We start from the raw sequence: 14,174 nt of genomic DNA on the forward strand, positions 1-14,174 counted from the left end.
TGTAGCAGCAAGCACCCCAAGCGTCCTCAGGGTTTGCAGCTACCACAGGTTCTTGGATCTGCTTTGTCAAAGGAAAGCAACTCAAAAGGGGTTAACAAGCTTACTTTAATCAGTCAGACATATATCGTTTACCTTGTTCAGGAGAAAAGGTCAGCACCCTGAACCTCAAAGTACACAGGCATAATTATCAAGACAGAAACATCAAGTAGACAGATTTCCAAACTGTCCAACCATTACATCCATACCCAGTCAACATCTGGGTTTCCACATTCTGGGTTTTTCAAAGCCGGGGGATTCTCAACAACGGCTTCCCAGAATTCAGATCAAATCACAGAATACTTCTCAAAGTGAGTCCCAAAAACAAAGCTACACATCAGGGCTTATATAGCCTTCTCCTGGCTCAGAGAATGTAACAACCTTATTGACCCACTGGCCAATCAAAAAGTATCTACTGAAAAACAAGCCTCCCACCCGAGGCTCCAGGTGCACTCTAGCCTAGGGGCAGGGAAGATCTTTAAAATTTACATTCTTATTACACGTGGCCACTGTTTTAGTTCAAGCCCTCCTCAGTTTTTGCCTTGACTGTTGCTGTGGTCTTCTAATCTGACAGCCTTTCAGGCATGACCTCAGCCCACCTTCCCAGACTTACTGCCTTCTCTGACCTTCCACAAGACCTCCATCCCCTTTCCTTGTGCCTTTCCTCTGGTTACCCCTGCCCTCCCCTTCATTGGGATTCTCCCTTTCTGCTCTTGCTTCACAAGAGGGAACCCTCACAGGTTTTTAAGTAGGAGCTCGGCCTAGACCTGTGCCTTAGGAAGATTATTCTATCAGCTATGTAGGGAATGAATTAGAGAAGAAGAAGAACTGAATTGGAGGGAGACCAGTTGGATTTTGTTATAGTAATCCAGGTGAGAAGGTCTATGGGCCTCCAGTGACTCTTTGAGGGTAGCCAGGGAATCATTCACTTGGCCTGGGTGACTGGAAATATGATGTTGTCCATGGCTGATATGGAAATGTTCTGTGTGACTGCACATGTATAATCTATGTATATCAAGTTGCTTACTTTCTCAAGGGGGGGGGATTTGGAACTCAAAATTAAAAAAAAGAATGTTACATATTTTTGTGTACATGTCATTGAGAAAAAAATTTTAAAAACTAAATTAAAAAAAGATGGTGTCCTTGAGAGATAGTGGTGAGTTGTGTTTTTTTGGGGGGGCGGGTTCAGAGGCAGATAGGATAATTAGTTTAGTTTAAGATGCTGAGGGGTATCCAGGTAGGGCTACCTCTCAGGAACTTGGTTTGGTTGTACTAGGGTTCAGGATGATGGGCCAGAAGGGACCTTACAGGTTATAGAATCCCATTCCCTTATTTTACAGATGAGGAGACTAAAACCTAGTGAGCTTCAGTTGTTTGGCCAGGGTCACACATAGTTAAGTAGCTGAGGCAGAATTCTACCTCAGGTTTTCCTGACATCCAATCCAGCTGGTATCCACTTAGGGATGTTGAGGGAGGAGGGGACTCACCACCTCTTGCCTTCCAGATACCTCAACTGCCAAAACACCCACCAGTGACCATGTTCACGGGTTGGGCAATTGAGGGCTGTACTGAAACCTGACCTCAGATGATCTCATTGATACTTATTGATACATTCCTCCATAGTTAGCATACTCCTACCCCTCTCACTCTCCCCATCCCCAGTGATACTGAACCCCAAGACTGACAAAACTAACCCTACCTATCTTATCTCCTCATTCCCATCCATCTCAGCCTTACCCCCTTTGCCCCTTCTCCTCAGTGTCACACTCCAGATCCGTAATCCATAATCCATAATGAACAAACTTCCTTTTGTCTTACATTATGGGAATCCCCTCTGCTCTCTCCATCTTCCTAGTACTCACTGAGATCTAGTCCCCCATGATGGCACCACATTGCAGCATCCTCTTTCCAATACTACCTGTGTTTTCATTTATACCCCACCCCTCAAACTCAGTATTGAGTCAGAATCATTCTTGCACTCCATTGCCACAAGCAGACTCTCCCTCAGCCTGTGAGTTTCATGCAGTGCAAATTTATCTTCCAGATTTTGAGAGCCTTCATTTACCACCTCTCCCCCTGATCGTCTTCCATCTTCTTCCTCCTTTCTCAGTGAAGCCAGTGCCTGGCACATAGCCTTTTCTCTCCATCCCAGCTCCAGCCTTCTGACTAGTAGACTTCAACAGACACTTTGATGTTCCCTCAAGTCCCCCGATTTCCCAATTCCTAATCAAATTAGCTTTCATCCCTTCCTTCTCTGGATGGCCAAATCTTCCATCTTGCCATTACCCGTTCATGTTCCATGCATAAGAATTCCAAAGTTCCTTTACCTGATCATACTTTGTCTTGCCATCTCTCCTGTGCCTTATTCTTTGTCCTCATTACTATGACTCCTTTTCCTTCCATTTCTCAGTTCTGTTCCAGGCCATCATCCTTATTTTGGTGGTACTTTCTTCCCTTCCCAGTCTTGACCCTTTGATAAACTAGTTCAATTCCTTGTTACCTTCTATGTTTGAATGTCTTGTCTTCTTGCTGATAATGCCTTGCCAAAACCGATCCCATGATTACTTCTTCACTCCTGCTCATGTGATGCTGGACAGAATTGGGGGAAATCATGAAACCGTGTTGTCTGGGTTCACTACAAATTTATGCTTTTATTATAACTGAGGCCCTCCCCTCAGCATCGTGGTCGTTTTACTCCTCCCTAATGGATTTCCCGTTCTGACTCAACAGAAGCTGTTCCAGACCTTTTTTCCCCCTTTCCTCAAGCTACCTATACTTCTCTTCTCCCCTTCATATGAGGACCTAGATTCATACTTTACCAAATTAAAACTGAGACCATCTGATGAGAACTCACTCTTCCCTCATTTTTGTTCTCTCTCATCCCTCTTACATCCCCTCCTCCCTTTTCTTCCATTCCAGTTTCTCATGAAGAGGTGGCACTTCATACCAAAACTAATGCTTCCATATGTCCCTTTGACCCCTCTCCTTCCTATCTTCTCCAATGGATTGCCCCGCCATCATCCCTACTCTCTCACTAATCTTCATTCTCTACTTACTAGTTCCTTCTCTGATGCCCACCATATCATCCTTAAAACTCCTTTACTTTATCTGACTCTCCTTGATAGCTTTGGTCCTGTATTTCTGCACTCCTTCTTGGCTAAACTCTGAGAAAGCCATCTACACTAGGTGCATCCGTTTCATTTCCACTCCTTTGCTTCTACGCCCTCTGCAGTCTGGTTTCCAGTCCCATCAGTCAACTACAAGTTCTCTCTTAAAACTTACCAGTGATCTCTCAATTGCCATATCTAATTACCTTTATTCAGTCACTATCTTTCTTGACCTCTCTTCGGCTTTTGACCTCATTGACCTTCTCCTCCTCCATCCTCTTCCCTTTTCAGGATTTGCTCTTCTGTCTGTCTGACTACACCTTCTCAGTCTCTTGTTGCATCTTTATCCTTGCCCTTACATTAAGTCTTGTCCTGGGGCCTCTTATATTTCCTTCCTACGTTCTTCTCCTTTGTGATCGCATTTGCTTACATGGTCTCAGTGATCATCTCTATGTAACACTTACTAGCCATGTAACCTTGGGCAAGTCACTTAACCCCAATTGTCCTATCTTCTCCCTTCCAAAAAAAGCAAAAAAAAATGTTAGCTTTGTATGGGCAGGGATTGGGTTTTTGTTTTGTATTCCTAGCACTTAGTACAGTGCCTAGGATGTGGTAAATGCTTAAAAGTATTTGTCAATTGAGTCAAAAAGTTTTTGAGAATTCTCTGTTTAGAGATCAACAAACCCATGGGAATAATGAAGGGAAATGGCATATCTCCAGGGAGTGAATAGAGAAGACTGAGCTGTGGCACAAATCTGCATTTGGGGCCAAGAGTTAACAGATGGTTTGGCAGTAGAGACTCAGAAGGAATAGTCATCTGGCTAGGAAGAAAACCAGGAGAGCAGTGAGTGAGGCTGAAGCCAAGGGAGGGAGAGTTTGTAAGTGGAGGGTTGGGTTGACATCGATAGCAACAGCAGAAAGGTTAAGAGCACTGAGAAGAGACCATTAGAATTGGCATTTAAGAGCTAATTTTGAAGGTGAAGTTTCAAGGAGGATCCAGTTGTAACCCGGCTAGTTGTAAGGGCTCCTAACTCCCTGGCTAGTGGTCTTTCCATGACACTCTGCATGCTGTCTTTCATGGGGAATCCATTGTCATAAAGTGATGATCCTTTTCTCAGAGGTTTCCCCTGCTGTCTCGTGGCATGCAGGTGAGCTGGGATCCCACCAAGCTGGAAAAGTTTTGGCCATAGGTCCCTGAAATAGTGCAGCTGCTCTCTGAGGAACAGCTGGGGTTGGAGAAGCTTATCAGTCACCAGTTTAACTGAAGGCCGACAGATTTTTCAGTCACATTAATTCCAAGAAACCATCTAAGAAGCCATGGAAGAATTTGCAAATATCTAAAGGAGCAATACCCCAGGTGCAATGTGCCTCAGGAAACTCAAAACCCTACCAAGATCCCACTGGATTTCCCTCATGCTCTTATCTCTTCTCATTTTCTCAGTCTTGAAAATGATGCTACCCCTACTCCTTTGCAGTCTGGCCTCCAAAATCACTTAACTCAAACTATTCTCTCCAAAGCTACCTGTGATCTCAGCAGAAGGTTATAAGCAGTGTCCTAATCAGACTAATCTGTAGAACTAAAACTCACCTTTTGGGGCTTTTTACAGTGTGTAAAAAAAAAAGTCCAAGTTCCGTATTTTAATTGCCTGTGTTTTTCTTTATGAGCTCTCTATTTGCCACAGATGCTATGCATACCCTCCTTATGTACTGTGTCTAGCATTAGGAAGCAAATGGAAGATAACAGTGTCCAGGTAATTTGGGAATGCTGGCCTGGCCAGATGCTGGGTGATTACATGCTTCAGGGGCTGTAGACATGCTCCCAGGGGCTCTCCTTTGGATTGAAGCTCCCTGAGTTTGTCTTCAGGCCTTGGGTTACCATGCCCTGGCCCTGCCAAGGCCTCCAGAGGATAAAGACTGTTAAGAAAACAATAGAGAATAGATAGCTGCTGTTGTGGCCTTCATGGCTTTTCTCTTTCTAAATGCTTGAGTGTGTAACATAGGCTGACCAGCTTCCTTTGATTCCCATCTCGGTCACCTTTTCTCTCTTTTCTCTCTTTTGCTTTCTAGTCAGTCTTCCTCTCTAGCTGAACTTGATGAGGCCTTAAGACATCATTCTCTTAGTAGGTATGCTGATAACATGTTGTGGTCCTCTGACAAGTCTTGCTTGGTACTTCAGGTAATAAAAATCTGGTAGGTTTTTTTTGACCTGTTTATAGTCATATGAGATGTGCTTTCTTCCTCTCAGATTGTGGGCCTGGATGTAGCTATAGACCTCTTTTGAAAAAAAAAAAAAAGCGCTTAAAAATTTTTTTTAGCTTTTAAAAAAGAAATACATATTAACTTTACCAAGGTAGTAACAATGTTGCTTCACACTTGTTCCTCTGCATTTGAAAAGTGTTTTGTTGCCTCTTCTCCCCCCACTCCAGTCATCACTGATCACAGCCCCTTGCCCCCATCTCCAGGAGCCCTCCTTTGTAACAAGCACAGTGACTATGTTTGGTTCAGCCTTTCTGGTCCATTGCCCACTTCTCTGCCAAGGGCCAGAAGCCTGATTGGTCCCAGTTTTAGACAGAGTTCTAAAGTCATTCTGACCTGTTCTCACTGTCGTTGTGGAAGTCCTTCCTTTGGTTCATAGCCGTTCATGCAAGCCTTTTTGTCACTTCTTATAGCAGCCTTTTCCATCACACGGGCAGGCCACAGTTGGTTCAGCCTCTCCCCAGTTGCTGCTCTGCTTTTGGCAGAACAGTATTCTGTTGCCTTCCGGCGTTATGTTCTTTGTGTCCATTCCCAGACAGATGTGGGTATCAGTTCTCACCACTCAATAATGGCCTTTCACCAAATGTTTTACTGGAAAGGTCTAGTTAAAAGAAGAAGCTATATGGTACAATAGAGAGAAAGCTGAGCCTAATGTCAGGAATCTGGCTGCTGTGTGACTCTGGGCAAAGAACTGCTTTGGTCTTGTGGTTTCCTTTATTTGGATTCGTGGGCCAGAGGAGCTACAGAGAGGCTCTGAACATTCCTGCAATAACCCAAATGAGAATTGGCCAATTTAGGAGCCCTTTCATTCATTGTTTAGGGTCTGAAGGTTTCGAGTCATGGTGGGATTGAATGAGGGTAAAAATTTCTACCGTCAAGGATCTTGCTTTGTACTGGGGATTGAGTCTCTATATAAACAAATCAATACAAAGTATTTTTGATAGTTTTTGTTAAGTCGTTTTTCAGTCATGTCTTACTCTTTATGACTATTTGGGGTTTTCTTGGCAAAGATACTGGAGTGGTTTGCCATTTTCATTCTCCAGCTTATTTTATAGGTGAGTAAACTGAGGCAAATGGGGTTAAGTGACTTGGCCAGGATCATGCAGGCCTGATTCCAGGCCAGGTACTTTATCCACTCTGTCTACTACACCACATAGGTGAACTCAGGAAGATGAGTTCAAATCTAGCCTCAGACATTTACTGGCAAAGTCACTTAACCTCAGTTTGTCTTCATCCACTGGACGAGGCAAGGGCAGACTGCTCTAGTATCTTTGCCAAGAAGCCTCCTGCTCTGTAGGTCACAAAGAGCTGGACATGACTGAACAATAACATAGTATATGATCTTGTGATATATTATTTTGATCATCTTGTTAGCGTTTTATTTAAAATTTTTACATCAGTATTCATTAGGGAAATTGGTCTATAGTTATTTTTTTCCTGTTTTGATTCTCCCTGATTTAGGTATCAAGACTGTATTTGTGTCATAGAAAAAGTTTGGTTGGACCCCTTTACCTTTTTTTTCCTTCAGTTTATATAATATTAGAATTAATTGTTCTTTAAATGTTTGGTAGAATTTACTTGTAAATCCATCTGGTCCTGGGTTTTTGTTTTTATCCCTTACAGCTTGTTTGATCTCTTTTAATAAGATAATATTATTTAAATATCTTATTTACTGTTCTGTTAGTCTAGACAATTTATATTTTTGTAAGTATTCATCTATTTCTTCTTAAAAATTTTTATTTATTTTTATTTTTCAACATTTACTTCCATAGGATTTTAAGTTCCACATTTTCTCCCCATCTCCTCCCCCTTTCCTCTATCTGCCCTCCCTCCCATATTCCCCATCCCCTTCTAGTATTCATCTATTTTGTTTAGAATGACAATTTTATTGGCACATAGTTGAGCAAAATAACTCCTAATAATTACTTTTGTTTCATCTTCATTAGTTATGAATTTACTTTTTTCATTTTTGATACTGGTAATTTGGGTTTCTTCTTTTTTAGAAAACATTAAGTTAGCTAATGGCTTAATTATTTTATTGTTTCCTTCTCCCTTTACCCCCTCCATGTGTTTTTTTTTAAACTTTCAATTTTTTCAGTCTTTCCTTTGATATGGATTTCTAGTTTGGTGTTTTGGCAGCTAGGTGGTGTGATGTAGTGGATAAAGTGCCTCATCTGCAGTCAGGAAGGCCTAAGTTCAAATCTAGCCTGAGACACTAGCTGTGTGACCCATGGCAAGTCACTTCACCCCATTTGCCTCAGTTTCCTCATCTGTAAAATGAGCTGGAGAAGGAAATGGCAAACCACTCCAGTATTTTTGACAAAAAAAAAAAGCCCCAAACCTAAATGGTGCCACATTGAGTTAGGCATGACTGAAACAACTCAACAAATTTTGGTGTTTAATTGGGAGTTTTAAATTTTCTATTTATTTTAGTTACATGCCCAATTTGTTGGTCTGTTCTTTCTCTCTTATATCAATGTGTATAAGTTATCAATTTATTTTTAATTTTTCTTCAAGGGCCCATTATGGAATGCAATTTTTGTTCTATTATGGCCAGTAAGATATAAATTTAATATTTCTGCTTTCCCATATTTGTGAGGTTTTTAATGTCTTAATACATGGTCAGTTTTTGTGATGATGTCATACATAGCTTAGAAATAGGCATATTCCTTTCTATTTCCATTCACTATTCTCCAGAGAGCTATAGTATTCAACTTTTAAAAATTTATTAGCTTTTTTCTTGTTTATTTTATGTTTGGCATTTTCTAGGCTTTAGAGGAGTACATTGAAGCTTCCCTACTATTTTACTTTTACTATTTTCTCCTGTATATCATTTAGCTTTTCCTTTAAGAATTTGGACACTATGCCGTTTAGTGCATATATATTTAGTGTCAATCACTTCATTGTTGTGCCTTTTTAGCAAAATATAGTTTTCCTTTTTAACCCTGTTTAACTGTTTTTGTTTTGCTTTGTCTGCAATCATGATTGGTATTTCTATCTTTTTAACTTAAGTTGAAGCATATTATATTCTGCTCTAGCCCCTTATTTTAACTTTATGTGTATTCATCCGTTTCAAGTGTATTTCTTTTTTTTTTTTTTTTAAGCAATTGGGGTTAAGTAACTTGCTCAAGGTTACACAGCCAGGTGTTTCTGGGTGGGTGCTAAGTGTCTGAGCCCGGGATTCGATCTCCAGGTCGTTCTGACACTGGAGCCGGTGCTCTTACTCGCTGTGCTACCTGGCCGCCCCTCAAGTGTATTTCTTATAAACAATATAGATTCTGGTTTCTAATTCATTCTGCTGTCCTTTTCCATTTTATAGATGAGTTCATTCCCTTCACTTTTATATGATTGCTAATTGTACATTTCTTTCCATTTCTGTTTTCCTTTTCTTTCTCTTTTTTTTTTACCTTGTCTCCTCTTGTTTTTTTGCTTTTTGGAGGGCAATTGGGATTAAGTGACTTGCCCAAAGTCACACCGCCAGGCCAGTATGTCAAGTGTCTGAGGCCAGATTTGAACTCAGGTCCTCCTGACTCCAAGGCCGGTGCTCTATTCACTGCGCCACCTACCCACCCCACCTTGTCTCCTGTTTAACAGTCTGTTTTGTATCTGTCTACTTCTTCCTTTAATCCACCCTCCCTCTTATTATCCCTCCAATCCCTTTCAACCCTTCTTTTCCTCTTGTTCCCCCGTTGGGTAAAATGCATTTCTTTACCCAACTATGTATAAGTGTATATACTTTCCTCCTTTAGTCAGTTTAGATGAAAGTGATGGTGATGACCTAGGTTCAATTGCTTCCTCTTTCTCTGATACCTTGACTACCTCCTCCCCAGCAATTTTCCCCCCAAAATAGTGAGTCTCCTCCCCCACCCCACACAGTCACTGTGGTCTTTGTGTTTGTTTGCTTCTGTATGTTGTGTACATAATCTTTCCTACTGATCAACGCTCCTGACCCTCTCTCCCCTGGACTAAATTGTTTTAACGATTACTGCTTTGTTGTGTAGCTTGAGAGCTGGCATTGATAGACCTCCTTTCTTTCCCAATTTTAAAAATTATTACCCTTGAGATTCTTGACCTTTTATTTCTCTGCATAAATTTTATCATTTTTCCTACAATATATTATTTTCTTTTGGGAGTTTGATACAGCAAATGAGCAGCTTAATTTGGTAGTATCATCATTTTTATTATATTAGCTTGACCTACTCAAGTTCTCCAATTATTTAGGTCTGTATTTCTGCAAAGAATGTTTTATAGTTAGATTCATAGTCCCTGAGTGAATCTTGGTAGATATATTCCCAAATATTTTATAGTTTCTGTAGTTATTTTTAATAGAATTTCTCCTTCTAGCTTGTCCTACTAGGTTTTGTTGGTTATGTAAAGGAATGTTGATGATTTATATGGATTTGCTTTATGTTGAGTTATATATAACTTTGCTGAAGTTGTTAATTGTTTCACTTATTTTTATTTGGTTCTTTTGGGTTCTCTAAGGATACCATTATATCATCTGAAAAACATGTTAATTTTGTTTCTTCTTTGCCTATGATTATTCCATTAATTTCTTTTGTAATTGCTATAGCTAACATTTCTAGTGTTTTGTTAAATAGGGGTTGTGATTATAGGCACCTCTGCTTTACATCTTATTAGAAATATTTATAATGTTTCCTCTTGAATTTATTTAGATAAATGCTTTTTATATTAAGGAAGGTCTGTTTATTCCTATGATTCTTAGTGATTTTAATAGAAATGATTTTGCATTTTGTCGAAAGCTTTATTATCCATGGCATTTTTATTTGTTCTTGTCATGGCTTATTATATTTATATTCTTCTTTATGTTGAACCAACCCTGCATTACTGATATAAACTCACTCTAGTTATTGTATATAGTCTTCCTAATATGTTGTTGTAGCCTATTTGCTAATATTTTATTTAAATTTTTACATCAGTGTTCATTAGGGATAATGGTCTAAAGTTTTCTTTCTCTGCTTGGGCTCTATCTGGTTTAGGTATCAAGACCATATTTGTATCATAGAAAAAGATTGGAAGAGTACTTTTCCTTTCTTATTATTACAAACATTTTTAGATTTGGAATTAATGATTTTTTGAATATTTGTGGTAGGATTCACTTGTGAATCCATTTGGCCCTTGAATTTTTTTTTTTTTTACCTTTGGGAGCTCACTTATGACTTGTTAACTTTTTTTCCCTCTGAAATTAGATTATTTGAATAGTTTCTTCTTTTATTAATCTGAATCATTTTTTTAGTTTTATAAGTATTCCTCTATTTCCTCTAAATCATCAGTTTTGTTATCATATGATTAGGCAAAAAAGTTTTCTGATCATTTTTTATTTCCTCTTTAATTGGTACAAGTTTTCATTTTTGATACTATCAAGATAGGAGACACCCTGTTTTCCAGAGCTAAGGACCATCGAGCAAACTGTGCCCTGAACTTGGCAGAACATCAGAACACTTACCCTCTGGTTGATCTCACTCTCTGTCAAAATCACATGATTATTGTATTGTTTTGAGCAGCACCAGGTGTTCTTTGAGCCTGGACAAGCACGTTCCGTATCCGTGTTTTGGTCATGAAGTCCTACTGTGAATCAAACCTGTCACATTGTTGCTGTTACCCCTCATTGTCAGGACTACAGCTCACTTCAAAGCAGTTGGTATAAGTATTGAGATTTGGCCACACTAAAGTGCCCACTAGGGGTGGGGCCCTGGCGCATGTGTCTAGATCCCCCTCCTTGCTTGCAAGCCATTTCCCTCACTTTGAAATTAAACTTCTGTTTGATTCCTGATTCTCTAGTCTCTAGCCTGCTCTGTTCAGCTCCGACCACCTACAGGTTAGAGGCTGATTCCGTCCAGTTGATGATACAATTTGGTTTTCCTCTCTTTTTAAAAATCAAGGTAGCTGTTCATCTATTTTATTATTATTTTAAAAGCTCCTAGTTTTATTTATTAATTCTACCCATTGCTTATCTTTTGGCTTGAAATTCTATTAATATGTTATGTACTTGAAAGGGGACACAATATATAGTCTTTTTTCTGTCCTACTCTGTGTATGAAAATGTATGTTTATTTGATGTTTAATTTGGAATTAAAAAAGCAAGGAAATAATTATGCCATCTTTGTTCTTTCTTCTTTGCCCCTGGTTAAGAATGGGTGTGGAGTATGGAGAAGCAAACTGATATTTAAAAATTCAGCATCTATAATGGAGTTATAAGTCTTAGGGTTCATAGACTTTCAGAGATAATGTCCTTTTGCTGTGGGCCAAAGTGAAATCATCCCTCCTTCCTCTTTTCCCTAAGCAAGGGTCATTTCATCAGTTTGTTACTGAAGCTCCTCTTTTAAATTGAAAGGCCCACTGGGAGGGTAAAGCCTATTAGTTCACATTGTCAGAGGCCTAACAGTGGCCAGTGGATAGAATTCTGGTCCTGTACTTAGGAAGCTCTTGGCACAGTGCCAGGCACATAGGAAGCTCTGTATGAGTGCTTATTCCCTCCCCATCCCCCATTCTTCTCTGAGGGAATGAGTTTGGACTGGTGAAGGTTTAGAGAGGAAGGTAACTTTGGAGCATGGAACATCACATAGAGAGAACAGACCTGGGTAGGGGGGTTTTGCGTAGCCAGAAGGCTACACGAGTACTTTGGGCCCTCCACAATAGACACAAGGCCCTAAAGACACATGGCCTATTTCACAGCTTTATCAAGGGCTCTGTTGTTGGGCAGCTACTCAGATGTGTTTATGTTGTCTTTGGCCCAAGTCTGAGATGAGGTTGTGGAGGTCAATTGCTGAGGCCTGTTATTATTAGTGATTTTTCCTTTAAGGCTTGTTACTGATCTAAATACTTCTTGTCAAGACTTAGTTAATTGGATCTTTTCTGTAGCTTTATTCCATCATTTCACACTCGGGCTTCTCTGTAGCATTGCCCCTATAATTAGTGCAGTTTTATTAAAGGAACTGCGTTTAAGGACCCCTAGCAAGCCTGTGTCAGAACCTAGACTTTCACATAGACCACTGGTCTTCTCTGCCTTTTGTTTTTGGAGCTTAGTGCTATATTGATTCATAAATGGAAGTATATAGGTTAGTCAACCTCATGGTAATAGTACAATGTAGTAGTATAATGTAGTGCATATTTATTAGTTAACACTGAGTAAGTGTTCAAACTGTGACTTCTTAATTTCATGTTGGCTTCATGAAGTGTTTTAATGTTGTAATTACTTCTAAAATGAGGTTTCTATGGTAACTGGCCGTCGACAAGCTCTTTTGATTGGCTGCACATCCTCTTCCTAGTTAGATTGGGCAGTACAGGAAGTCAGCATGCTTCCCACTAAACTCAGCAGGGCGAGGAGCCTGATAGGGCTTTCATCGGTAATGGCCTCATGGGGAGTGTAATTGTACATGATGACCTACTGGCTCAGTTGGGTGGAGTTGTCCCTGCTACACGTCTTTGCTTTGCTTCCCATTTGGTCTGATAGCTTCTACAATTAGGATGGCCTCCCAGCTTTGCAGGTACAGTATACTTCCTGGGCTGGGGGAGGGGGGTAGTGGGTTCTATCTTGGGGTGGTAGGCCTGCTGGGCCACTTTCAGGAAGTGATGGGTAAGACAAGTATAGAATGGAAAGTACAGCCCTATGCTCTGCCACCAGTTCTCTGCTGGGAACCATGGCAGTTGTGCTGAGGGGCTTGAGGGCCACAGATGTCACTTCCTGGAACTGGTTCCTATCAATTAAGTGCTTTAGGCTTGAAGGAAACTGTGGCAGGAAGTGCAGCCACACATTGCCTCCTAAGGGCTCATGAAAGAGAAACCTGGCAGGTTTTCTTATACTTGGAACACAGAGGGGCTGGCAGGCGAGATGTGCAGTTTATTTTTTTCCCAGCATTGAGATTTCCATGATGCTTTGCCCTGCTACAAGCCAGCATGTCTAGTAGCTGGGCTTATCATTTAAACAATTGATTACAAATTCAAATATAAACATAGCAAAAAACCATTGAACATACTTTTACAATTGCTTACTTGAAAAAAAGTGAATTTTAATATCCCGAATGGGAAAATAATAGCAATTTAGCTATTACTCTCTGTTCCCTTTAGCTTTCTTTGCCCATTTAACACCTACTTGTATATATGCTTTTCCTTTTATGTAGTCATCAATCTTTGTACTATTCTTCCAGCTTTACTTAATTTACTTCGGTGTGTAGTGAGTGGCTAGGCAGCCTTGAAACCAGGAAGGCCAGCATTCAGGTTATGTCTCTCACACACTGGTTTCATGACTGGGCAAGTCACTTAATTTTCTGGTGCCTCTGGCATTTTTTTAAAAATAGAAGTTGCAGGGGTGGCCAGGTAGCACAGCGAGTAAGAGCACTGGCTCCAGTGTCGGGGTGATCTGGGGATCGAACCAGGCTCAGATACTTATTTTACCCACCCAGAAACACCTGGCCATGTAACCTTGAGTAAGTTACTTAACCCTAATTGCTTAGGGGCGGCCAGGTGGCTCAGCGAGTAAGAGCACCGGTTCCAGTGTAACCTTGAGCAAGTTACTTAACCCCGATTGCTTAAAAAAAAAAAAAAAGAAAATAGAAGTTGCAGAGAAGGGTACAACTTGTACTGGTAGAAGCAGTTTCTTCATCTTGAAACCAATCACAGATCATTCAGGCCCTGTTCCTTTCCAGATTTCTCTATGTTCTCATGGTTGCTACTCTTTTAAAAAAAATTTATTTAGTATTTTATTTTCCCCCAGTTACATGTAAAAACAATTTTTAACATTTGTTTTTAAAATTT

At 40.2% G+C, this 14,174-nt stretch overlaps 1 protein-coding gene across 3 annotated transcripts in view; it reads left to right on the forward strand.

Annotated features, from left to right (window-relative positions):
* Positions 1-14,174, forward strand: part of ACOT7 (acyl-CoA thioesterase 7) — a 176,363-nt gene that overhangs the window by 24,029 nt on the left and 138,160 nt on the right. The window contains exon 1 of one of the 3 annotated variants that reach the window (XM_069079555.1): positions 12,710-12,907. The exons of the other annotated variants lie outside the window; for them this stretch is intronic. Coding sequence (XP_068935656.1) covers positions 12,888-12,907 — 20 coding nt within the window. The 5' untranslated portion in view covers positions 12,710-12,887. Of the gene's footprint in view, positions 1-12,709; positions 12,908-14,174 lie in introns of those variants that run through there. 3 annotated transcript variants of the gene reach the window in all.

This window comes from Petaurus breviceps, unplaced genomic scaffold (assembly GCF_028583685.1).
Source record: "Petaurus breviceps papuanus isolate PSGF00001 unplaced genomic scaffold, PetGlider_PUasm1.0 91041, whole genome shotgun sequence".
Lineage (NCBI taxonomy): Eukaryota > Metazoa > Chordata > Mammalia > Diprotodontia > Petauridae > Petaurus > Petaurus breviceps.